A 26,401-nucleotide genomic window follows, 5' to 3' on the forward strand; every position below is an offset into this window, starting at 1 on the left:
CACTCATTTCTCAGCATCATGGGCACCAGGGAAGTCAGAAACTTTAGGCTAAGTCTAAAATAATAGTAATAAACTAATACTAATAAACAAATAATTTAGCAACAGAACTTAGCTCAGTCTCAGCTACAGAATTACACTATTACATAACATGTTATGACAGCATATTAATTGCTGTAGAAAATAGTAAATCCTTAGATCAGCCCACTTATGACAAGGGAACCTCAGTTTGACTCAAGCTCCCTTACTGACATACACTAAATTGAGGTTTCACAGATAAAGGACATTATGTTCTGCTGAAATAGATGAAAATGTTTAAGAAATGCACCTAATTTCAAATGTAGCTATGGCTAGAACATCTACATGCTTTTCAGTTAAAAATTACCTGTTTGTGCTGGATGCCTTTTGCAAAAGGCATGGAAAGGGAGGGGCATAAAACATAGTATGCAGAGATATACATATTTCCTCAGGGAACTACTATACCATCTGGATTCACCTATACATAAATTAAGTACTCGACTAAATGAAGAGAACTAATTCACATTTAAGCTATCTCACTGCGTAACATTCATACAATGTCGAACAGCTAGTAAGTTTTCTCTATTTGCACTTCAACATAGTTTAATTTTGGTCAGTCAGACACAAAGTAGTGTCTTTTGATTTACTAAATAGTTCTTTTTCCAGAAATAAGGAACTGGCAATTCTTTCATAGATGACTAGAAAACACGCATCTTGGTGTGCTTATGTGCCTAATTCTGGACAGGTAGGATTGTGCAGAATGCTTTTAAGTAAAGTTTTGAGAGTGAAAGCATCTTAATTCCAATCTTAATTTTAATTTGATGTCTTTATTTTCTCCTAGAAAGGAGAAAGTATATGCTCTAATCACCAAACTATTTGGCATGAGTTGAGGAGAAGGTCTGAATTTGCAGTGGTCAAATTTGCTGTGCTCTAGGTTGAACTGAGCATGAATTTACTTTTTGTATACTGTTGTTTTGGATTTAAGAAGCACATACATTGCCTAAATTCCTCTGGATGCTAAATAGTTCTGTGGGGGTAGGCCAGTTACAGATGAAATTCCAGCAATTACAAATTTAAGAAATTTCTTTTACAAATCTAAGGGAAACCTTAACCATTGGTTACTTCTGTGGATTTTTGTTTGAATGATCTTCAGTTGTTGTCAGAGGAAAATGATGCATAGCAATTATCTACTGGAAAGCAACAGAAGACTTTCCTTGTTGCTTACTACCTTTATTGTAGTTTGTACTGTGCCACCATCATTGTCAGTCTCCCTCAGAAGAGGAGCAGCATAAACTATCCTCTCTCTCTCTCTAAATATATTTTGACATCTATATATATATATTCAAACATACATATATAAACATACATATGCATACAGAGTTCAAGAAAAATACCTACTAAATAAAGCCAGGACTTTTGTTGCTGATGGAATCCACCAGTTACATTTCACCATAGGTGGAAACTCTTCAGGTTTTGCAGGAAACAGACGTAAAGAAATGAATTGCAGTAACCTGTCCACCACCTGCTTGAACCTCCTCTGTGAAATCCTAAAATAGACATGCTGCACTTACTCTCATGTGATCACTGTCTACACTAGAGTTTATGCTATCAGATTTCAGTGTTATTTTTTCAAAAACATGCTTTTGTCCTATACATAAAAACCACAATTTGAAATATAAAGTTTGAAGAAGCGTGCTTTTAAATATTGACACACGGTAATTCTCTTCAGTGTGCCTCTAACTATTGCTCTGTAAAAAACAAAAAAGAGCAACAGAATCATTATCTCTTCTTGACTTTTAGTAAACAAAACGCCTTATCTATTTCACTCCATACTCTGAATACTGAGGAATTCTGATTTTTTTATTTGAGATACTTGGTCCTATTGAATAAAGAGGAAAAGTACTTCAAGTGCTTGTGACAAGTGCACATTTTAAATTTCATGTTGCACCACTTCCATAATAGCACAACAATACATGTGTAGGTATGTTAAAATATCCTTTTCTAAACAAGGTCTCTCCTATTTTAATGGTTTCCATTTCTAATGGATGTTTTGATATGCCTATTGCATCCTTAACCAAGAGTGCAAACCTTATTTGTAAACACCAGTTCAAATGAAATCATATTTTACCAAATTTCCATCCTTGCAGAAAATAAAATCTTTTACTAACAGGTTCCCCAGGAGATAAGGGAATTGCAAATATGGCTGAACTTTTTTTTTTACCCCAAACTAAACTTTTTGCACAGTCAGTACAAGGAGAGCAATCTGCATACCAACTTGGGAGCTGCTCTTTGGGCAGTTACTCCCATACGACTTTATTAGTGAGGTGCTATTAGAGTTATTTCAATTAACTACAAATCTAATGCCCTAACCACACTCTCTCACCACCTCTATTACACTATGAAGCAAGGACTCCAATTCATTTGTAGTTTTCACACAATACAGTAACATTACAATATCTTTTGCAAATTATGCAAGATAAAGCTTTATTTAAACAAAGATCATAAATATGTTTGTTTTAATAATACCATATAAACATGTAACTAAAAATTTACACACAAGTTATTTTGCATGTCTTATGGAAGAATAACTTAGGCAAGTTTTTTTCCAATTATGGCTTTTTTGCATAAAGATATTAATTTTTATACATTACATACATATTGCATCTATAAATCAGTATCACTTAGTGGACTATGTCCATATGTACTTTGTAAACAACAAAAACAATCTCTTTAGTCAATTAAATTAACTTTCATAAAATTTATAAAACAGTCAACATCAATGGAAATACAATAACAATTGTAATCCTAAAAATGGAATTTTTAATTTTTTTTAAATTTTTTTTTTTTTTACTTTTTAGACCAGTGCACTAGGAAATGATGGTCAGCTTCTGTTAAGGCTGCTATCTGTCTTAGCAAGTGAGCATAGATGACATAAGTAGAAGTGTTACTAAATTGAGGATTCTGAAAAAGATTAAAAAAATGTGTTAGGTTAATAAACTGCATAAAAAGAGAAAAGTCATTAGGATTTTTTCTTATGTTTGTTGTTGCCAATACAATTCAATTACACAAGAAAGGAATTCACAAAAATAGCTGTGACAGAGGTGAAACTATGGGAAAAATTGACTTGCAATTTCTAGCCCAAGAAGAAATACATAATTGCTATATTTTAAAAGTATGATTTTTTTTTAAAAGAAAGCCCACAGGTAGCCCAAAGGCAGTAACCAATGTATTTTTCTGGATTATCCTTTACATTGTAGCACATAAATTACATTTCTCTGAGAGATGAGGCTTTTCATCTCAGTAAAAAGGATTCTTGTAGCTTCCGTCTCTCTGCATGTCAGTCCCTCTTGTCTGAGTTCACACATTCCCACATTTCAGCAGGAGATAGCCCTTGTATTTCACAGCTAGTATACCACCCCGAAGAAGAAAACTATTGTCTCAAAAAATTAAATTACTATCTGATATTGTCAAATAACAGTAGAAACCACTCCTTGTGTGGAGAGGTGTTGCCTACATTGGCAAAATTTAAACAGGAAATCTGCTGCAAACGCAAATCACCTACAGTAGCAAAGGTAATACGTGAACTCAGACAAAAATCAGACAATGCAGCCAGTTAGATAAACTGGAGAAAGTCTGCTGTTTAAAATGCAACACTGGAGAAAGTTACAGCAATATCAGAAAGTACATATACTGAAACTTTCAGTTACAGCATACCAATAAAGCAAATCTGGGAATAAGGATGAAATAAGAACAAATAACATGGCAAAACATTTGTTCTTTCAACCCACAAAATAACAGGAAAAAATTACCTGTCTAACTGTTAGTTCATAGTTTCAGTCTATGCAACCTTTCCCCATCAACTATCTTCCATTAAGGTCCCACTCCCATCATGCATTCCCTACACTTCTTCTATAGATGTGAAGTATCTCAGCTATACAAATGATCTTGTTTGCATAGTATACTGGTTTATAGATAAGTTAAGCAGACACATTTTTAAACAAAAAGACTATTTTTCTTACCTGTAAAAGTATACAGTATGCTCTAAGATCATCTTTTGTTCGTGGCCTATGAATGAATAAAATAACAAACAGAACCATATGTATGCATCATTTACACACATTAAGAGTCATAAATCACGCACGGTTTTATTTTGCTTGGTCAACAAGTACAGAATACCATATTTAAGAATCTTCACTGCTCTCAGTAATTGAAAAGGCATTTACAGATTCTGACAACTCCCTAAAGGCAGTAGGCTATTTTATCATCTGTTTTTTGTAGCATACCACGAGAGAAGGCCAAAAAGTGATCAGAATTGAAGAATAATAGGTTCTCCAAAGAGGCAATTCCATGCTATTGTCTATCTTGAGTCACACCACAGATGAGTTTATTTGCCCCATCTTTGATGTCTCCTGCAAGAATTCTCCATACACTTCTACCACTGCAGCCTCTGTATGTCTTGCCGTTTATCAAGGCTTTCACATAACCAAAAGCACCCATGCAGCAACAGCACAGAAAAAGTAGCATAAAATGGAGAAAGGAATAGCCAAGGCCTGGATCACAAGTGAGTCACAACAAGGCACTGTCTCTTGCTATATCTTTTTATGAATTAACTTTGCATTCTCACTTCTATTACTTCATGCTAAGAACTCATCATCATGTTGTCATCTCCCAGAAAAACTACTTTTGGGCTATCCCCTTCTGCATCCTGCACTGCTCTTCCTATGCTGCTGCCACACACAAATGGTATTGTGAAGTAAACTTCAAATCAGGGAGTTATCCTAGTTGCTGTTGGGGGGTTGGACAATAAGTTTTACCCTAAATAAATTCCTTAACTCATCTCCCAAATCAGATGTCCAAAGGAATGCTCTGGGAACAAGCAGCTGAAATTTGGTGAAGGAACGTATGGCTGGGTCTAGATCTGCCTCCCAAAGGTTAAATGTCAGCTGACAGAGTACAAGATGTATTTCAGCAGATTTGCCATGCAAAAAGAATTAAGTTCTTATGCATCAAATAAGTTGCATGACAACATTTTCTTTCTTTGTCTAAAACAGTGAAGACAAAACATCAGTTTTAAGAGCTTGACACAGCACTAATGCAAACATTTGTTATAATTACCCTGTCCATTCTTGTAGCAGACCATTAATTATTCCTTTTAAGACTGACTTCTGAACATCTTGAGGCTATGGAAAAAGGAGAGGAAAAATCAAATGTGAAGTAACTATACATGTTCAATACAAGATATTGTAAAAAAAAAAAAGTTTGTTTTGCTTGTGATTCAAGACAGAAATCTTTTGTGTTATGATGCTGAGGTCCTAAGTATCTTCCTCGCAGATTACTTCTGCCTTTTGTTTACTAGGCACAGTATTTACTTTTTGCTATCCCCATCCTCACATTTTCTTTATTTCCCACCATGCAATGTCCCACCACAAGTCATGTCATAACTTGAAAGTGGTCTTTAAGATCTACCACAATATAAACTGTGCTTTACAAGTAGGAAAAATTTCCTCCTCTTTTACTACAGCAGCTTTCATGATTCTATGGCAAATTCTCGTGGGATCGTTTTAAGTGTGTTTTGAGAGATTCTTCAGAAATCATACATATCTGAGAAAAACTTTTGGTATAAATAGCATATTTCTTCACTGAAATAATTGTTACGTTTTAAAACATGAATTATTTTCTTCTACTTACAGTATTTAATAAGGCATCATAGACGACATCCACAAATTCTGCATCGATTCCAGAGTCCTCAATGGTATTAAATGGAGAATTGGTATCTTTCTGTAAGTTGGATAATACATGAAGCATTTTGGGTTTGAGATATTTGAAATATTTTATCTATCCTTGAAAAAGATAATTCTAACAGTTTAAGAAAACATATATAACTATTTTCCTTATCAAAACAAAAGAATAGAGGTTTCTGTAATTAATAGGTGAAAAATGAAGCAAAACAACAGTACTCTGACACATTGGCAATATTCAGGTAATTCCATTACCTTGCCATTCTATTTTAAAAATGTAAGATGGCTTCAAATAATGAATTACATCGAACTTTCATCTTTTATCTTTGTTGTGGATCCATCATCAGACAAAAGCAATGACCTTTTAAGCATTCAATATTTGTAAAGTAATTAAAAGTCACAGGTTATTTGTCTAGGTTCAGGCCCTATTGTGCATGTGAAATATCATAAGCACAGTTTGCTCTATAGTAGGCAGGAAATAATAATTTAGCATGAATTAAGAAACACAAATATAGCTATTTCTCAAGGAAAACCAAGCATGCCATCATAACACATGAACAGCTCTACTAGAGCCCATATCACACCCTTTTTTAGGGACAGAGAATTTCTATTTCCAGGTTTGCCTGGGTCTCCACATTAGCTGCATTAGTTTGGATGTTTTAAAACTGTAATTTGTGTAGAAAGTATCCACACAGTCACAGTATCACAGAACAAATTACATACTGGAATTTTAAAGCTCCACATAAACTTGAAACGTAGTTGCTTAAACTGGAATCCATGAAGAAATGCAATAACAGATTGTCTATCAAAGGCAAACGAGATTGTGACAAAATGATCATAGTGGCCTTTGAGTAAACGCCTGCAAGCCTTTAACTGATATTTTTGTAAGCATTTTGAAGGTGCAAAGCACTGTAATTACTAAATAGTATTATGAATTATTTTCTACCTTAAACGCAGCATTTATCTCCAGAAAAGAATCAAATGTGGTAGAATAAAAATAATGTACAGCTTTCCAATCTCCCGATGCCTTAGACTTTTCCACATCATCCCTAGAAAGAATACATTAGAATACTGGTAATATAAGGGTCTGATCTTTTCAGCCACTTAAGACTCTATAATGCACTGAAACTCTAAGATTTTCTCACTAAGCACACTTAGAAGACAGACAAGTATAATATCAGTATCTTTCTAACATCTTCCTTGTCATTTAAAGATCATGGTATTATAAGAGAACAAAAGCATAGTTTGTGTTTGATAAACCTGAGCAATGTCTTTTATTCAAAATGTTAATTCACAATGTCACAGTTCAGTATGTTAAGACAAATAATTAGCAGAACAAAATTGTGCTGAAGCTACACTAACACGAGATAAAATTTCTCAGACTAATTTATTTAAGTATAAAGGCTCCTAAACCAATTACATTCATTACCATTTCTGCAAAATTTTATTTCTCTTCAAATACTTCAAATAAAACAATCTTAGGCACATGACAAGGTGGTCACTGGTGACAGCTCACATGGCTTCACTACAGGCAAATTGTGCCTGACAAATGTGGTGGCCTTCTACAGAGGGGTTACAGTGGTGGTGGGTGATGGAAGTATGACTGATATCATCTACCTGGACTTGTTCAAGGCCCTCCCCTGGAAGCCCCTTCCTCTTGCTTTGCAGTAGACTGTGCAAGAAAGTCTCAGCATGGGGAAACCAAAACCCGGCTCAGTGTAGGGAGCAGCTGCCAGATCCAACAAAGAAGAACCTAGCCATTCCTGGTGGATGGCAGTCATGGGAGAGGGGCAATGGAAGGGTAGTAGGGGCTCACAGCAGAGGATTAAAAGGGACAGGAGAAGGGGTAATGGTTTTAAAATGCAGGAGGGTCAATTTAGATTAGGTATAAGAAGTAGTTTTTTTACAATGAGGGCAGTGAAACACTTCTACAAGTTGCCCAGAGAGGTGCTGGATGCCCCATCCCTGGAAACGTTCAAAATCAGCTGGGAGAGGGCTCTGAGCAACCTGAATTAGTTGAAGATGTCCCTGCTTATTGCAAGGAGGTTGGACTAGATGAACTTTAAACGTCTCCTCCAAACCTATATTAGGTTGGACTCAGTGATCTCAGGTCTTTTCCAACCTAGTTTATTCTGTGATTTTGATTCTATGATTTAACACTGTCCTGCATGATATCCTTGTCTCTAAACTGGACAGACATGGATTTGATGGGTGGACCACTTGGTGGATAAGGAATTGGTTGGATGGTCGCAGTCAAAGACCTGTGGTCAATGACTCAATGTTCAAGTGGAGACCAGAGAAAAGTGGCTCAGTTGTCAGTGACAAGTTCCTCAACTTTTGAAATTCTCCTTTACACCACTTGCCTTTCCTACCAAAATACACACCGGACAATCAAAAACCATCCCTTTTCTTCACCGAACGCACAAAATTTCAAACATGGAAAAGAGAAATAATTGGTAGTATAAACAAAATACCTAAGACTGCAAGGGATTTTACAGCCTACAATAAGCCACACATATTTTTTTCCAAAACTAAACACCCATTGAACTTCTAACTCTGAAGTATATGTTTTGCCATTTTCTGCATGGAACAACACTTCAAGGTAAAAAAAAAAAATTTGGTAATTTTCACAGCTACAGAGTTATTGATTCCACCATCACAACCAAACTCTTGTCAGTCTTACTCAACTACTTCCTCATCTGACATTAACAAAATCAAATGTATGAACTAGGTCAAAATGAAAAAAAAGTCCAAAGAAAGAAAGAAAGAAAGAAAGTACACTTTTAAGAACACCAGTATAACTTACTGAAAATCTTTCACAGTTTTGGTTCGAATGGGAAGGGAAGGCTCAGGAGGAAATGGTGCTTTCGGTTCTTGGGGTAACGTATCTATAGACATGCGCTGCTTTTGCCGTACGTCGAGGCAAATAGGTGGTAGGTCTCTCACTAAAAAAAGGTAAAGAAGAATAAACATAATGCAATCATATCCATAAATATTTAGTTAGTAAAATGCAGATGTATGGGAACTAGAAAAAAAAAGAAAACACAGTGTTTGATCCTACATCTTTAAACAAGGATTTTTCTTACCATTTGCACCTGCCAGACATGATGGAAACTTTGACTAATTGAAAGAAATAGCAGTGTTGCCCCCTATTGTATTTACAATAGAGATTTTAAATACTGTGATATACAAACTGCAACAATGGTGTTTCCTACAGCTATGAAAAATCTCAAGCACAACCACACCAAAGTCCAACTGTCACACAAGGACAAGACTTTAGTCCATTTTTCTACACTGTGACATATAATTTTATCTAGAGCTGACTGCGGATCATCTACTGCCTCCTTAAAGAACTCCTCCAATAAATTAAATGGGAAAAGCAAACTTTTTTGTCTTACAGAGAATTTGTGAAACAATAGCATCTTTAAACATTTCCTCAAAAAATTTGGCTGCAATTCTAGCACTAGCAGTGCTTTACCAAGGTCTTTCTACTTTACTCCTTACTTTCTATTTGATCTGAGAACATAGTATCGAGTTAGCGAGGCAAGATTTGGCAACAGTGCCGCTGCTGTTAGAGGAGAAATCGGGCTGCTTCTACGTCAGACACAATCAGTTCCAAAACATACCTACCATGGGCCAAAGCTGACTGAGCCCATCACTGACACTGGTAGCATCCCTATGATAATATATTTAAGAAAGGGTAAAAAACATTGCACAGCAGCTGAGAGAGGAGGGATTAAAAAACAAACAAACAAACAAACAAACTCCCCTTCAGACACGCAGATGGGCAGAAAAGGAGGAGGAGGAGGAGATGCTCCAGGGTCTCAAGCAGAGATTTCCCTGCAGGCAGTGAAGACCACAGTGAAGCAGGTTATCCCTCTGCAGCACCACTGTGGAGCAGAGATCCCCCTGCAGCCTACGGAGAGCCCATGCCTGAGCAGCTGCTGGCAGGAATTCTGGCCCATTGGGGACCCACGCTGGAACACGCAATTCCTAATGGACTGTACCCTGTGGAAAGGGCCCACATTTGAGTAGTTCTTCAAAAACTGCAACTCCTAGAAAGGACTCGTGTTGGAGAAGTCTGTGAAAGACTGTATTCCATGGGAGAGCCCCCATGCTGGAGCAGGGGAGCAGGGTGAGGAGGAAAGGGTAGCAGAGTTCAAGTTTTATGAGCTGACTGCAATTCCCATTCCTTACTCCTCTGTGCCACTTGGAGGAAAGAAGGCAGTAGAGTGGGGAAAAAAGGAGGGAAGTTGAGACTGGGAACAAGGGGGCGTGGCTGGTCAGGGCAGGGGAAGGTGTTTTGAGTTTTGGGTTTGTTTTGTTTAACTGACAGTAAATTAATATCCTCAAATCTGCTCTGCTTATGACAGTAATTGGAAAGTGGATTCCCTGTCTTTATCTCACCCCATGAGCTTTTTTATCTTATTTTCTCCCCGTGTCCTGCTGAGGTGGGGGAGCAGCAGCTCAGAGTGTGTCTGGTAGCCAGCTAAGGTAAACCTGTCCAAAACACGAAAAAAATTTTCCAGAGCATTTCCAAGACTCATTTTATGACAAATATCCTCAAAGTGCTTTTTAAATCTGATTTATACTGCACATCTTTAAAAGCATTTATATGAATTGTGACATATGTTTGGGATAAAAGACACTACATAAAATAAAACTGTCCTCAAAAGTCAAACATATTTAACAAAAATCCTCTATGAAGGATCCTTATGTCTAAGAGCTCTCTAAGCCTTTTCCAAGAGGTGTTTTTTTAAAAAAATTAACTACACATCAAAGTAGTATCACTACTCTGCTCCCTACTCCATTTATCACAGCAGGGAAACAGATACTAACAAAATCCCCACATCCCAAAAGCAGATTCTTTTCACTCATGCTAATGACAGAGAAACTGTCATTGTGACTTAACTCAGCCACCATTCATGGGATAACAGACCAGAACTGCCCTCAATCCCCTGAGTATGGCATCAACTACAGATATGGAACCTTGTCCATTCTCACAGCTGGAATTTAAAGCTATTTGAAGAGAAAAGTAGTAATTAAAAAAAAACAACGATGTGGACAAACATACTAAAGTAATTCAAGCCAAGCTGCCAAACAATCCCGCCATGCAAGTGCTCTGCTATTGTACATCATTTCCTGAAGGTAGGATGGACTGACTTCAAAGAAACTAAGACTTTGTCTTATTTTTATATTCTGAGAATAACAAGCCATTTTCATTTGTCTCATTCTATCTTCTCAGTTTTAAATGGATTTTAAAATTGAGTTATAACCTGCTGAATTATAACCTACTGAGTTATAACCAGTTGAATACACTGAAATGAGGAAAATATTCTCTTCACATCTGCTGACAGAAACTGTTTCTCATTTCAGCAAACTGAGGCCGCAGGTGCTAAGCTGCACCCTGCCATCCATGCAGTTTTCTTTGAAATATATGCAGTTTAATTTAGATATGTTAAAATTGATTTTTAATAATATGTTTAACAAATAGGGTTAACAAATATGTTTTGTCATCATTCAAGTTGATTTGTAAATAGATTTATTTGCTCATTTGCCAGTCAAGAGTACTAATTAAGATCTGTCATGAGTTTCATCCAGGAGAAACTTGAAACTTTACTTATTTAGTTGATAAGCAGTAATAACACAATAACAATCATTTCTGGCTTCTTGCCCAGTTATGTCAAGTAAAAAGATTCAGCAATGCATGGCTGGTTAAGGAATGATCAAAAACTCTGGGGAAGAAAATCTCATTGATACAAAGCAGAATTGAGTAGCACAGGGAAGCTCAGAGTAAATGAATTTAGAACAGCACTTAATTTCATGGTGATCAACACAGCTGCTGGCAGATAAAAATTTTCAAGATAGTTAAAGCAAACAAAAAACTTACTTGTATTTGTAACATTAGAAAAGAACTATATCAATCTATTTAATATATAAATTTCATACCAGACCATTGTTACATTAGAAGACCTGTTAAATGGGGCAGCTATGTAGCAAACAAACATCTCCCTGGCCTTCATGTTGTATTTACCAGCGTTACCTCTTCCATACTTTTGTTTTCAGTGAAATTAACATCCTTTAACTCAAGACTAAAGTATTACCAGTATATGTCCATACATATATATATATATCTACACGTGCTCAGAGAGATAGCACATGTATAGATATAAATATAGAGATATATATATATTTATAAACAAACACATGCCAAAACACCAACTAAGCATTATTCCTGATTGCCAGAGCAAAAGCAGCATTTTTAACTGAGACATCTGTTTCAATTGTTACTTATTCTATACAATACTGCCTCAAAATAGTCACCTTGCACTGTTGCTAAAAATAATCTGGTTTTATATAGGCAAGTTACTCTGATCCTGAAACTACCAGAATATCTGCTCAATTTTACACACTGAGCACTATTTCAAGAATATATCCTTGACTATAATAAATACTGCCATGCATTAGTGGGGTGAAAATTAACAACTAAGTACTTAGGAGGCAATAATTACAACTTGGACCGTATTATGTGCAGCAAAACTGAGGGGACTTCAAGAGAAAGATGTTTACAGTTCACCATTTTTGCCAGGCACAAAAAAAAGAAAAAAAAGGCAGGAGGGCAGGAAAGGAGCATATTTCTTCTGTTTAGTGAAATGAATTCTTCAAGAGGGTACTGCATTTTTCACATTGCTTGACCCAATATTAATTTTACTTTGTCCTAAATTTTATTAAGCATTAGGCTTTCATACTGTAACCTAAGATTGTGCTAAGTAACTATTCAGACAGAAGCTGGATGGGAAACAATTAAGGCTTAAATAATGAAAGACAGCAGCTTGGAGTCTGAATGAACTGCATGCATGTTTCTGGTATAGAGGCTAGCAGCTGAGTAGTTAATATTGATAGGAGGTCACTTTTAGTTTCTGAGGAAAATAATGTTATCCGAGAAAGGCAAAATATTTTGTTTCTCTGAGGACTTTTAGATTGCAACAATAGTGCAATTGCTTCTATGCAATTCACATATGAAGAGTTCTTTAAAATACAGAGGTGAGAGCAATGGCCACCTGAAGGTCATTTTCCAGCTTTGTTACACCACTTTGTAAGAATCAGCAGAGCTCTGACCTGCTTTGCAGCATCTTCTTTTTGCCTTAGCCCCCACACTGCCCTCAAGAACTCCACTTTGACCTTAACTCTGGTATGTTATGCAGCAGTGGGCGAATTCTTTACTGGCCATCTCCAGCCACTGTGGTTTCCTCTGTGTAGTACAAAGTGACTTGAGCAAAGCACAGAATCCTGTCTGATACATCATTCAAACAAAACTGCCTTTTTTGTTTCAGTGATTGCCCTCGTTTTGGAAGTAGAAAGCACGTCTTTATCCCATAACAAACATTGATTTAAAAAAAAAGAAAAAAAATCTTGCACTGACTTCTCATTTTTCAGCATAGCTAAAGATACAAAGATTCCTTTAGTAAGGGTCCAGTGCTGCAAGTTATGAGCCATCTCTTAACACAGTTTCTTTTTTCCTAGCCTCAAATTCATTGAGTGCTACAACGACTTAGCCAACCACAACACAATAAGGCTGAAAGGGACTTGCTCGGAGACAAAATCAATACAAACCTGACAAATATTTGTACAGACTCTTCATAAAAGTCCCAAAATACTGAAATTCCATATCCTAGCCCAAAAACTGAATAAAAATTCCAGGTCTAACCACAACATCATCTCATCTAGGCTTTATGATTCTAGCCTACCAAACTGAATACAGAGCTCCACTTTATCCTTTCATCAGTTCTTGTTTTACCTCATCATACCACAACAACCTTCCTTCTTGCCTTTAAAGCTCTTTAGAACTTATCAGTCTTTGCCTGTGCATTTTGTTTTGTGTCAGCACTGGCCTTCATCTTCACTGAAAAACACCATCTCTCAGCAATTGTCTCCCTTAAAAGCCTTATGATTGCCTCATCCCTGACATCCTTCAGATGGCAACTGAAAAATGTTCTCCAAAATTCTGACACAATTTCTAGAGACACTGCCTGACTGCAGTTAGACAAAGAGTCTCTGCAGATAGACTAATGAATTGGTAACTTTTTTTAACTTCAGATGATTATTTCATCCTCCAGGTCTATTTGTTTTTCTCCAACTTGTCTCTATGACACAACTGAGGATGGACTATCATATATATCACTGCCTGCCTGTACAATGTACAACACAGCATAATTTAATGAAAACTAGATTTCTAGATTTTCTGGCACTACCACAATACAAATATTGGCAGAAAACTGAGCACCTTCTTACCTTGGTAACCAAGTAACACAGGGCTTTTATTCTCTTACCGGTTTTGATGTTGGGTATAACAAGTTGTGTAGGTGAATTCCTGTTTCCAATGCCTTCTTTCTTTTGGTTGATAGTTGTGATGAAATTGCTGAAAGTGGAAAACTGATTTTTGGCTCCTCCCTCCAACCCCTGTAATTAAGATGACAGTATGCTATAAAGGGCTAATACATTACTGAAGGAGTAGTCTTACTAGTGAGGTATTACACAGAATTATCTTAAATACCTTTTATCTTGAAATCAGAGACGTAAAAACTAAATGAGACATAAATAATGATCCTGCAATTTTGTTTCAAATTAAATCAGGAGATGCACCATAAAATTCCTTTTCATTACATTAAAAAACCTCAAGTAGTAATTTGCAGGATGTGAAGATATCCTTGGACTACCGTGAGGAAAACACAGTACAATTAGAATGCTGACAATATTCAAACTGTATTCAAATGTCTAACTCCTGCTTTATTCCTCCCTACATCCAGTTCTGTTTAAACAGATGAAAGTGCCACACACTCCTTTTTCCAAATAACCCTAATATACTGAAGTATTCTTGAAAAATTTCCCAAGACTTGAAATGCAGAGCCAAAAATTCTAACTTGCTACTAAAACTTAAATACTGACTACCTGGGTAAAACTCCCAAATGATTCCAATTGTCAGCATCTGCTGCTACGTAAGAAAGGCTCACCAACAAACATTTGTTAACACAAATGCTAAAAGGAGCACTAAAAGAACTCTACTTGAGTACCCATACATGCTGCCACAAGGAGCCTGCACAAGTCTCTGCTAAGAAGTGTTGTGTGCTAATGTGTTTTAACAATGAACAGAAGTGAAATCACACAACAGACTTCCAAAAGACTGCGCCAGTTCGTCTGTTTTACACTCGGTGCTATTAGATATAGGTATTTACTCTTGAATTTGCAAAGTATGGATGTGTTAAGGGGTTTGCCTAAGAAGACAGAAGTCGCATGATGAAGATTTTAATTTTCATATCAGCTCCAAGTCATCAGTTGATATCAGGAAAAGGTAGGTCAACCTAAAAAAAGATACACACTCTTCCTGCACATCATGATTTTCAGCCTCACCGAACCTAAAGACTCATTTGTTTGATAACTGGCATCTCTGCTCTCAGCTGGAAAAAAAATGTTTCCATGCAAATCAAAACTTTAATTCCCATAACGAGAATAAAAACCCTAGAATAATTAGCATCCTATCAAAATTTTTAAGCCAGTACATTTCCCTTTCCGCTTAAGAGAAATAAATTTGAACAACAACATGTAGTCAGAGTTCTGAGGAAAGAACTTCACTTCCACCACAACATCCTGAAATACCACCAGGAGGGTAATAACAGCCCATAAACCTACCACACCACAGTGTGCACAAGCCGGAACACTGCCAGGAATTTTAAATAACCGTGGCACAAACAGCTATTTTTCCATGGCTTATAACTCAGTACATAACAAACTTGAACAACCAGCAGGACTTCAAGCTTTAAAAATTCCAAGTTTCAATTCCTAGTTCCAAATTCCTTGTATGAAACAAACATTCAAAAATAAAGTGTAACTACCACAGTAATTTCCACATTAACTTTTTCTTTTGTTCTACAATCTTTGAAATATCATAAAGACGCTTCTTAAAAAATCACCCGGCACGTGACTGGAGAAAAACAGACCCTGAACAAAGATCATTGACTGAAAAAGAACTTTTAAACAAATCCAGATCTGAGGTCAATCTGCTCTGTCACAAAACATATGCTCCAGGCAGAAAACCTCTGAAGCTCAGACTAGCCAAATTATGATGAATAGGGAATAAATAGCACAGATAATTGAGAAAATGAGATTTATGAAATAAATTATTGTGACACCCTTTTTGACTGACTTAGCTTCCTAGGTTTTACTCCAGCAATGCCACTAAAATACTACAGGTGAACAGTTATTTAAAAACTTTCTTCTTAATGCCACCTCCCTCAGAAGTGATCATAAAGAACAAAAATTGCACATGCTATAACTCCATCATCCTGCTCCAAGTGCAGTTCTAACAAAGACAAACAAATGGACAAACAAATGGACAAACAAATGGACAAACAAATGGACAAACAAATGGACAAACAAATGGACAAACAAATGGACAAACAAATGGACAAACAAATGGACAAACAAATGGACAAACAAATGGACAAACAAATGGACAAACAAATGGACAAACAAATGGACAAACAAATGGACAAACAAATGGACAAACAAATGGACAAACAAATGGACAAACAAATGGACAAAAGCTTCATTGGAAGGCATTGGAGGAATACTGGGAAACTTCATGCTCATTAATGAGGAACTCTGACAACTCCTGGGGTGTAATCTAGGACAAGAGCACAGCACCATGCCATACTTACAAAATTTTGTAGGAGGTCACTGAGCTTCTGAGCCTAAGACTCTACACACATACTGCCATCAGAAAACTGAACATGCACTCCCCTACCCCCTCCCCACCATAAGGATTGAGTATGATTAGAGGGAGTAAGTGGATCAAAGTCATCTTTAGTCCTGTTTTAAGAGCATATTAATAATCCACAACTCTGCTGGCTTCTTAGTGGAAGTTTTCCAAAACATAAGACCCCTCATAAGACTGGAGAGGTACTAGCATTATATTTTATAAATCTATGATTTTCATTATTGAAGTGAAATTAAATGGTGAAAACAAGTCAAACTGTTTGCGAAGAGCATATACAGACTGCCGTCTGGGAAGAGGCAAAAGATCATCTAGAAGAGTTTCTTGAAAATCCTATGTTAGCCCTAACATTGCTTATTTAAAAGCCATATGTATGTGGCAAGCAAAGACTAGTGAAAACTAAAAGATTTTCTTCCCTGTGCAAGAAGACATGGAGGACACTCATTACCAAAAGGCAACTGACAATGCAACAGCCTACACAAGAAGCAGGATTTCCCCTTCCATTCATAGCTTGAAAGGTGTAACTTTGGACTGGTTTTGCTCCACAGAAATCTCTGTTCCTGCTTACTAGGGAGCAAGTTATTTACCTTCCCACGAGTTTCTTTTCAGAATCTGAATACTGACATCCAAACCATCACCTTGTGCATTATTTCTAATCACCATCTGGACCATAAGAAAAGCCTGAACTCCTTGCAGGATCAAGTTAATTTATTCATGGACTAATTTAATCTCCACAATGTTCCTTAGAAATAAAAGAAAGAAATCAAGCAAGCATTAAGCAACTCATTTTCAGCTATTTCATTAGAATTTTTAATTCAAGAATTTGTATTAAAATCATGCTATGTAAGATGAATGTCACAACATACTTCACTAACCCCTGGGATTAGATGTGATGGGCTTAGCAGATCGAGGGTCCAATACCCTCTTTACAGCAACTCAAAGATCTTGCAAAAGCATACCAGCATTCCCTGTTTGGTGTATTTCAACCAAAACTGGCATTCTGTTACAGAGAAACCCAGGGCTATGGAATTGTCTCTGACATCCCTCCACAAAACTCTCTCCCTCTCTGTAACATACTACCAAACCCCATATACAGCTCTTTGTAAATCCAAGCCCTGCCCTGCATTTGACAAGCAGTGACATCCAGCCAGACCTGAGCTCCTCTGCAGCAGGTCAACTCAGAGAACTTGTGCCAGTGAAGGACGTTCACTACAAGGAAGTTTTTCTGATTCTTTAAGGCAGTTGGGACTCTCCACGGCTGTCCAGGTGCACACATTTTTCATTAGCTGAGCTAAGCCTGACACATTTTACGCCATCACTTATATCTTTATTCTAAAGGACTGGTATTTGCCATTCAAAGTCTGGAGATTTTCAAAGGTAAAAATAACTCCTGGGCACTTGTCCATTACAGACTTGTCCCACCACACTGGTATTTGAATCACAAGAACAAACACAGTCTTCCACATTCTGACAAATTTGCAAAGCTGAAAGTCTTTCAGAAGATTGGAACATTTAGACAAAACATAAAATTGGCAGAATTGCTCCAAGGAGTTTGTAGTTTGCACATGATTACTTAGTTCAACATTACAATTATTTCCTGACATTCATAAATATTATATGCTCAATCTTTTAACATCCAATTATGTAAAATGCTAACTTCTAGTAAGTCAGATACTTATCAAAACTGTTGAACTAAAATCTCATAAGTGTATTGCTTAACTACAGGATTAGTAATGTTTTTGCTCTGTTGTTGGACTGAAGTAACTTGTCCCAAGTTCTAACACCAAGCTACGTAAGATATTCAACTCATGCCAGGAAAATTTTATGTTTTGTAACATTGTATGGTCAGCAGAAAGAAAACGACAACTTCATTTTAATTAAAAATCTCAAAGGAGGCTTCTGAAATGAAATTTTTCTGGCAAATACCCTTCTCCCAGTTTTTTACCCACGTTAACTCCTTCATGATTTCATCAAAACGTTCTGTTCTGTCATCGTTGCTTCAACACAAAGTAAAAACCCGAAGACTTCTTAAGAAAAAGTTAAAAATACAGAACTATTTCTCATCTAACTCTCTTGCCATTAAGTGTATTGCGCTCAAACCCTCCACCCCCGAGAACCCTTAATGAACACTCACCAGTGCTGCAAACCCTCAGTCATGACTAACCCGACGGAGCAGACCGTTGTAAAATGTTAAAGAACTATAAGCGGGTGGAGAATTTATAGCTTCATTATGTCACTGCTTACAGATGCACTTGTTATTTTTAAGAAACTTGAATGAAAGCCTCTCAACGGAAAAGAACATGAAAGAAAACGAACATGATGCTTCCTCCCTTCCCTCTCCCTTCCCAAATAAAGCGGCAAACACAGCAAACGAACACGGAGCGGTACAGCCGGTCCTGGTCCCCGGTCCGGTCCCGGAGGCGGCTGCCCGGGCGCTGACGGGACCTACCCCGGCAGCCGCGGTGGACGCCGACGGGATGGGCGGCAATTTCTCTCGCTCCTTTTCCTTCTCCCCTTCTTCCTCTCCTTCCTCCTCCTCGCCGCCCTCCTCGGCTGACGGGGGCGCGGTGCTGCCCTGGCTCAGCTCCGCGCCCGGCGGGAGCCCCTTGCCGGGGCCGGGGGGCAGCTCTGCGGCGGCCGTGGCCGCCGGCGGGCTCTGCAGCGACATGGTCCCGATCCCGGCCGCCCCTCAGCTGCCGCCGGCACCCGAAACTCCGCGCCCTCCTCCGCTCCTCCGAGGAGCCCCCGCGGGCACCCTCAGCACCGCCGCGGCACTGCAGCAGCCGAGCTGCTCCCGAGCGCCCAGACACCCCCGCACGGCGGGGCGGAGCGGAGCGCAGGCCGGCCGCCCCCGCCGCGGCCCCGCCGAGGAGCGGGAGCGCGGAACGCGGCGCAGCTGAGGCGGCGGCGCCGGACTCACCGCCCGGGCGTCCCCTCGGCGGCCGCGCCACCTACAGACCGCGGGCGGAAAGAGGACCCGCCGCCGCTGCCGCCACCGCCATGTTGTTTATAGGCGGCTCATGGAAACGCGCCTGGTGACCGGGGCGCGGCGCGGGGGCAGCGGAGGACACGGCGACGGAAACTCCGGGGCGCAGGAACCGGCGCGGTGCCGGCCGGGCAGCCGGGCTGGGGCCGGGGCTGTCCCTGCGCAGTCGCCCTGGAGAGGGCTGCAGGGGTGTGGGACCAAGAGTAAACACACAAGTAATAAATATAAACATAAATAGAAATATAAACATAAATAGAAATAGAAATATAAACATAAATAGAAATATAAACATAAATATAAGTATAAATATAAATCTGGCGTGAGAGGCCCTCGGCGCGGGTACCGGGAAGGCACGCCCGCTCCTCCGACACCCCGGGCTGTGCTGCCAGTGGCACCTCTCACACCGTCCTGTCACCTCTTGGCACCTTCCTCGCGGCTTCATGTCATGCTCACAGGAGGAAAATACAGAAATCATAGACTCGTTAAGGTTGAAAAAGCCCTTCAAGATCATCAAGTCCAACCTTCGACCAAATACCACTGTGCCCACTACACCATATCATGAGGCTGAAACCTTATTGTGGAGGACTAAACCATTTTGTGAAGAATGGATGTGTAATGAATGTATGAGATGAAGTGTTGAACTGAAGTCTTTGTCCTGTCTCTGTTCAGTGGCAAAGCCAGAGCAGTGCCGGGGGTGTGCAATTGGCAGGTCTTGGCCCTTCGTTTGGGTAGGTCTGGGCAGCCTGAGGCAATACCCTCTGCTGGAGCCTCTGTGCGGCTCCCTGGGCATGCTGAAGCTTTGCTATAATTATACGAAGAAAAATTGTCTTGAGAAGAGGTGCTATGTTGAACTAGTTGCATATAGACCAAATGTAAACAGCATTTGGCTGTAGGGTACTGAACTGCCCCTTGGCTTGGTACAGGAGCCCTGCTGCGTGTGAGGGGACCATGTTGTGTACCCTAAACTACATCGAATTTAAGTCTTTCAAACCATTAGCTGCCAGACGAAACAAGTTTCTTTCAGATCACTCTAATCTTGTGTCTAAAGAAGAGTTTCCTTCCCAGCTTCAGGAACAGAGTGTGAATAGCACTACAGACCACTTGAAACAAATCTTCAAAATAGTTTTTCAGATGGAGGTAAACGTGATAGTTTTTCTGAGCATTGGGTCTACGCAAGTAGCTCCTGCAGGAGCTGTGGGAAAGATCTCTGTAAGCTGCATAAAAGCAAAGGCACAATAGGTACTGCAGTGTTAATCTAACACACTGAAAAATGCTTTTCCTTTCTGAATGAACTGGCAGACCTGGAGTTTTTTAGGTTTCCTTAAGAAATGGCTTTGTCTTCTTACCAAATTAAATATGAGATCTGGTTTTCCAAGAAGTTCACTGTCCTCACTGTGCTTACTTCCCAGTGGCTCTCAGTTTCCATGAATAAGCGGCCTGCTGCACTTAAACAAAGCTCCCCAAACACTCACTTATCTTTTTCCTTTCCATGCCAAGAAATAACATAATGATAGTAATTGCAGCAACTTCAGTACAAGCAGCTTCACACCCAGTGGTAGTCCCTAACTAGAAATAATTGGCACAGCTGTTTTGTGGAGCTGTGCCGGCTTGAAACATGGAAAGATCTGCTCCTTTGAACCTGCAGAGAGAGATGAAACAAAGAGAAAATGAAATGTAGGAAGGCAAGTATAGGAAAAAACTCATAATTTTTTTTCAGTTCCATTGAGCTATAAAGGCCTGATTTTTGACAGCTTCAAAAACACTGAAATAGCCTTCTACCAAAATTATCTCTCAAAAAGCTAATGCAACATCAAAGACATAAATTTTACTGTCCACGCTCTCCTATGCTATTTGAAGCTGAAGCACTCTATTGAACTAAACTAATTAAAGTGAATATTTTGACTCATGACAATTATGAAAATAGGCACAAAAGTACTGTTAAAAATTTCTTCCTATTTTTGTAAGAGAGTAAAGGGACCACATACTGAAGGAGAAGCAAACACATTTTCCTACCCCTAAAGAATTTAGCATACATCTGGTGCTCAGGGTTTGAAACTAAAAGTGATGATCTCGGAGGTCCTTTCCAACCTGGCTGATTCTATGATTCTATGATAATTCATAGATCCACAAAACAGTCAAAGATGTAACCACAGAGGTGAAGGACATGTCTAAACTGGCTTTCAGTTTGATAGCATGGATGGGTGCTAGCTGGGAGCAGCAGTGCTGCTTGTAATGAGGCAATGAATGTAGACCCTGCAGTCATTTGTTGCCAAAGTGATGATCTGGGGTAGTGGGCAATGGTGCAGTCAGAAAACAGGATAAAGACAGTCTGACTTCTAAAACACAAGATTCGTAGGATATACAGCATACACAATTTTAAAAACTAAATGGAAGTATGCAACTTTATGAATTTGTTGGCCAGATGGCCTGGGAGTCTTGACAGAGGGCCATGCACACTCAGTGCCTGTATTTTGAAGGACCCTTTTCTTAATTTTTTAAATCTCAAGCTGCTTAGAAATCTTAAATCACATGGTGCCAGCTACCTCACAGTATTTTTTGGTGATAGGAGGAAAGGTGAAGTTCAGCTGAAAACTGTTGCTCATGCCAAGCACATACTGCCTGGGCCTACATATCCCCCGTGGTTCCTTGCTGAGTTTGCGGTCCCACTGGACCCCATACTGGCATGCCATGCTGCTGGCTCAGATAAACATATGTGCACTGCAGTAACAGCCCTGAATGATTAGGTGGGAGACACAGGCAGGATGTGACCCTGAACAGATTTTCTTCTACATATGGAAAGAACAGTCCTGCCTTAGCAGGGTGTTGATCCTTTCAACCAGAATAAGACCTCCTTGACAATTTATTTTAAAATGGTTCAAAAATATGTTTCTTCTGTCCAAAGGGTTTGAGTTTTCAGGAAGGGGAAAAAGTCACCAGCACATCTCTGTGCAATGACGTGGCCAGGCACAGACCGCTACTAGGAATGACAGATGGAACCAAACTAAATGCTAACATTTGTTCACAAATGATTAGTAAATGCTTACAAGTAATAGACGCACTCACAGAGAGTGGCATTTGGGAGTGATACACAAAGGTAAAAAATAAAAAGGGCTAAATTTCCTGGCTAGTATCTTCATGACAAATGAGAGTATCTCATGTTTCTCTGCAGTCAGAAATAGCCAAAATAGCCAGAAATTCAGTCATAGCCAAAATTACCTCTGGTTTAATTCAGTAACATTAGGGGTAAGTTTGGTCCGTTATTGGACTTTCCCTGATCCTCAAATGGTTTACTAGTGTTTGCAATCAAATGGTGTCAAATATCTCTGGTGCAAACTGGTATTTTAGGAATTGAAGTGACCTGTATCCTTTAGAAAAGGTAGGCTGAATTTTGCCATTCAATTGGCGATATCCTCGCATCACACATCTGTACTGTCTCTCTCTTTTACTGAGTAGTCCTGTTTCTTTCTCTTCACACCTTTTGAAGATCTTGTACACTTCCCAGTAAAAAATATTTGGATGATTAAACAGATGTGTGCTTTGTAAGATAGACCTTGAGTGGGCACAAGGGGAAGCAGAAGAGGAAGCAAAGGCTGGAGACAACCCATTTCCTCTCTATGGGAGTAGGCGAGAAAGAAATGGCTGGGAGTTTTCCAACACAACAGGTTTTCAGCAAAACATTTCGCTTTCAACAGAAAGACTTGATTCATTGAAATGGAAATGTTTTACAAAGAAGCATCTTTTTCAGTGACCTTTTAGCAGAACTCAGGCAAGATGCCACTGAAATCCACCTGCTACTCTGCCGACTCAGTTGGAGAGCTCACCACATTTGCCATGTGAATCACCAAAATCAGAGACAGCATAACTTCTGGACTCCTACTAACTCCTGAGCTGCAGTACCCTCCTGTGCCACCTGCCCACATCATCATTTAGGGAAGATGGAAGTTCATGTCTGCTCACAAATCATAACTGTTCTGAGACTGCACAACCTTAGACCTTGTAAGGGATGACCCCAGTCTTATCTAGCCTCCCCTATCTGCAGCCATCTGTTTCCCTTGAAAGTTGAACTAAGGTATAAATTTGGGGAATTTTGTCAAAAAGAATCCAAATGATTATGAATCCATCTGCCATTGCTAACAAGCTAGTCCATTTATGTTTATTATTCTTGGTGCAAATTTGGAAATATGTCAACCTTGAGCTTGTCTTACTCTATCTTTTAGTCCCTATCTCATATGCCTTCATTTGCAAGAGAGAAAAGCTCCTTCTATTCCAGGAGCACATGTACAAGGTGCACTCAAATTCTCCTGAGCTAAGTCCACATTATTTCCCTTATGACTAACATTAGATGAACTAATCTATAGCTCTCACTTACTCTTTGGACATCCTCCAGTACTTGGAAAGCCTCATTTTTTAAAAAAGTTTATAGGCATTTATAAAAAGTAGGGCAAAGAACTCCTTAGATAATTCATCTGAAGCACTTACATGCAGGTTGGTTTGTCGTGGCAGATACTCAGTTATATCTTTCTCTTTGGCAAGTTGTAACTTTTTGATTGAAGGTACATCATCAGACATGATGCATCCAGCTTGGGCATTCCTAGAACAGAGAAGGAAGAGGTAATCAGCAGTTCTGTCTTATTGATATCATTACATTTTCACTTTGGGTTCCTTGTCATCACTGACTGGTGCAATACAACAGCTGTACCAGCTAACTGAAAAAGGCTTATGGACACTGGTACCTAGGCAACAGATGATTTTCTAGGTTAGTGATTAACTCGTTTTTGTCTGCCTGAATAAGATGAATATTATATTACCCCTTGCCATGGAGGCTAAATCATTAGCCTCTCCTTTAGAAATGCTATGGCTATTTTAATGATGTCCAGAGTGAGGTTATCTGTGATAACTCAGTGTAAACATGCAAACAATGGAAGAAAGATACGGCAAGAGAATAATTTACCAAGTGAAGAGCACTCACTTAGTGACCACATAATTTTACTAAGGTTTCCATTTCTTCTCTCCAGAAAGTTGATGTTGGTTATTCAATTTTTAAACTGCAGTTAATTTAACTTAAATTTTTACAGAATATAACAGGAACATGATCTTCCCCAATGTTTAGCAAGGGACAGAAGTTAAGACTGGGACATAACGCACTACCTTTGTCATGCTTGATCCAGGGTTTATTTTTAAATGAGAGAAAAGCAGATATTAGGCACAGAATTTTATCCAGTTTCTATTCAAACAGGAAATAAGAAACAAATATGCCATGATAAAGAAGTTTCAAATGAGGAAGCAGTAATAATGCTTAATTCAGAAAGTAGCTTCTGTGCCTTTGTCATCATATGACCTATAAAATTGTAAAATGCTGTTAGAATTAAGATTTGTTTAGCATGGCTTTGCAAATCTGCATGCACTTAGTGGTTAACAAAAGAGTCGGATTGCTCTAAAAAGATAGCATTCTTGAACGGTTGCGACAGCGAGATATAAAATTTAAATAATTTCTATATGCTCATCCTCTTTGCTTAGGGGGAATGGGAGGAACGGAGGGTGCCGGAGGAGGCGGCAGTAGCCGGGGCTGCAGCTCCCTCCAGCGCCGGCGTGGCGGCGTTTCCAAGGAAGGGAGCCGGCCTCTGCTCAGAAAACATCATCGCACTCGGGGTTCCTGGCTTTTGGAAATTCCTTACTAGCTCACAGACATGTTTCACATGGTAGAATTTCCTTGCTTTTGAGCTTTAAAGATAATGAATATAGGTCATATCATGTATACCGTGATTTGCATGTGTATCCTGGAAACTGTTAGGGCAAACGGCACAGACAGAATTAATCCCACGTGTTGGTTTTGGCAGGATTAAGAGCTGGATGTTTGAAGACTGTTGAGAATTTTTAATGCATTCCTTTTGCAATGTCTAAATGGGATGGGTACATTGCCTGCTTCTTTCAATATCTTGGTTAGCTAACTCTAATTGTCTTTCCTATTTATGGCTATCTTTTATAAATAGGAGAGATGTCTGAACAACTTGTGGAGGTCTTGATTCTCCCAAGGAAAAAAGGCCTCTGGCAGACATATGATGGTAGCTGGAATCAGAGGGCTGTGGCTGTTACTGACCCCCCACTGAATGGTTGGTCCTTGCCAATGAATATACACCTTTCCTGCCACGCTTTTCAGGCTGCTCTGTAAGATAAACCAGCTCTGCTTTTCATCTGTTGCTACAAGCCTATGGAAACCCAAAGTGGAGGGGGAGCCTCTACCACAGTACTAATGGGGCTGTTCCTGCAGCAGAGCAAGCCCTGAGGACAGTTCTCCCGAAATCCGGTTCCTCATGTGCAGCTGGAGTTGGGTTTGGATCTACCTGTGGAACTGTAGCACAGACACTGATGTGCTCCAGAAACAAGCAGAACCTGTTGAGTGCTATGTTAAATGGGCAGGTACCTGGCTTTTCTAGGCTCAGCCTTCCCTCTTCCACAGCTCCTTTACTTTCCCTTCTTCCCTGCTCAAGGCAAGTTACTTGAGAAAGTTGGTTGTTTCAAAATGAGTACCAGGGCTTTCTCCCTTGTCTCCTGCAAACACCATCAGTTTCAAACCCAACTCCTCCACTTTCACAAGATTTTCTTAACTTTCCCACACTGCTATTAGTTGCAAAGTTCCCCTTAGACACTGCTATAGACCCACGGGCTGCTTTTCAACCTAAAGCAGCTATGAGAGTAGAGATAAAGAACATCGGGGTGGTGCTATGGCAGCCACAGACCAGAATCACAGAAGGGAGAAAGAAACTCCCAACAAGACCCCAAACTGTTCTGTAGTGTCCCTATAGGCCTGTCATGCACATATAGACTGAAATGTTCACCATACCTCTGAGGAGCACATGAGATTTCACAGCAGATTTGGGGTGAGAAGCAGCT

At 39.2% G+C, this 26,401-nt stretch overlaps 1 protein-coding gene across 1 annotated transcript in view; it reads right to left on the reverse strand.

Moving 5' to 3' along the window:
• Positions 1-19,397, reverse strand: part of HECTD2 (HECT domain E3 ubiquitin protein ligase 2) — a 37,377-nt gene extending 17,980 nt beyond the window's left edge. The window contains exons 1-9 of the mRNA XM_032695018.1: positions 18,974-19,397; positions 14,084-14,213; positions 8,560-8,698; positions 6,700-6,802; positions 5,704-5,793; positions 5,131-5,195; positions 4,035-4,080; positions 2,867-2,976; positions 1,414-1,562 (exon numbers count right to left, since the gene is read on the reverse strand). Of these exons, the coding sequence (XP_032550909.1) occupies positions 1,414-1,562; positions 2,867-2,976; positions 4,035-4,080; positions 5,131-5,195; positions 5,704-5,793; positions 6,700-6,802; positions 8,560-8,698; positions 14,084-14,213; positions 18,974-19,192 (1,051 nt within the window). The 5' untranslated portion in view covers positions 19,193-19,397. The remainder of the gene's footprint in view (positions 1-1,413; positions 1,563-2,866; positions 2,977-4,034; positions 4,081-5,130; positions 5,196-5,703; positions 5,794-6,699; positions 6,803-8,559; positions 8,699-14,083; positions 14,214-18,973) is intronic.
• Positions 19,398-26,401: the final 7,004 nt, after the last annotated feature.

The sequence above is a fragment of the Chiroxiphia lanceolata genome, chromosome 8, assembly GCF_009829145.1.
Source record: "Chiroxiphia lanceolata isolate bChiLan1 chromosome 8, bChiLan1.pri, whole genome shotgun sequence".
NCBI lineage: Eukaryota > Metazoa > Chordata > Aves > Passeriformes > Pipridae > Chiroxiphia > Chiroxiphia lanceolata.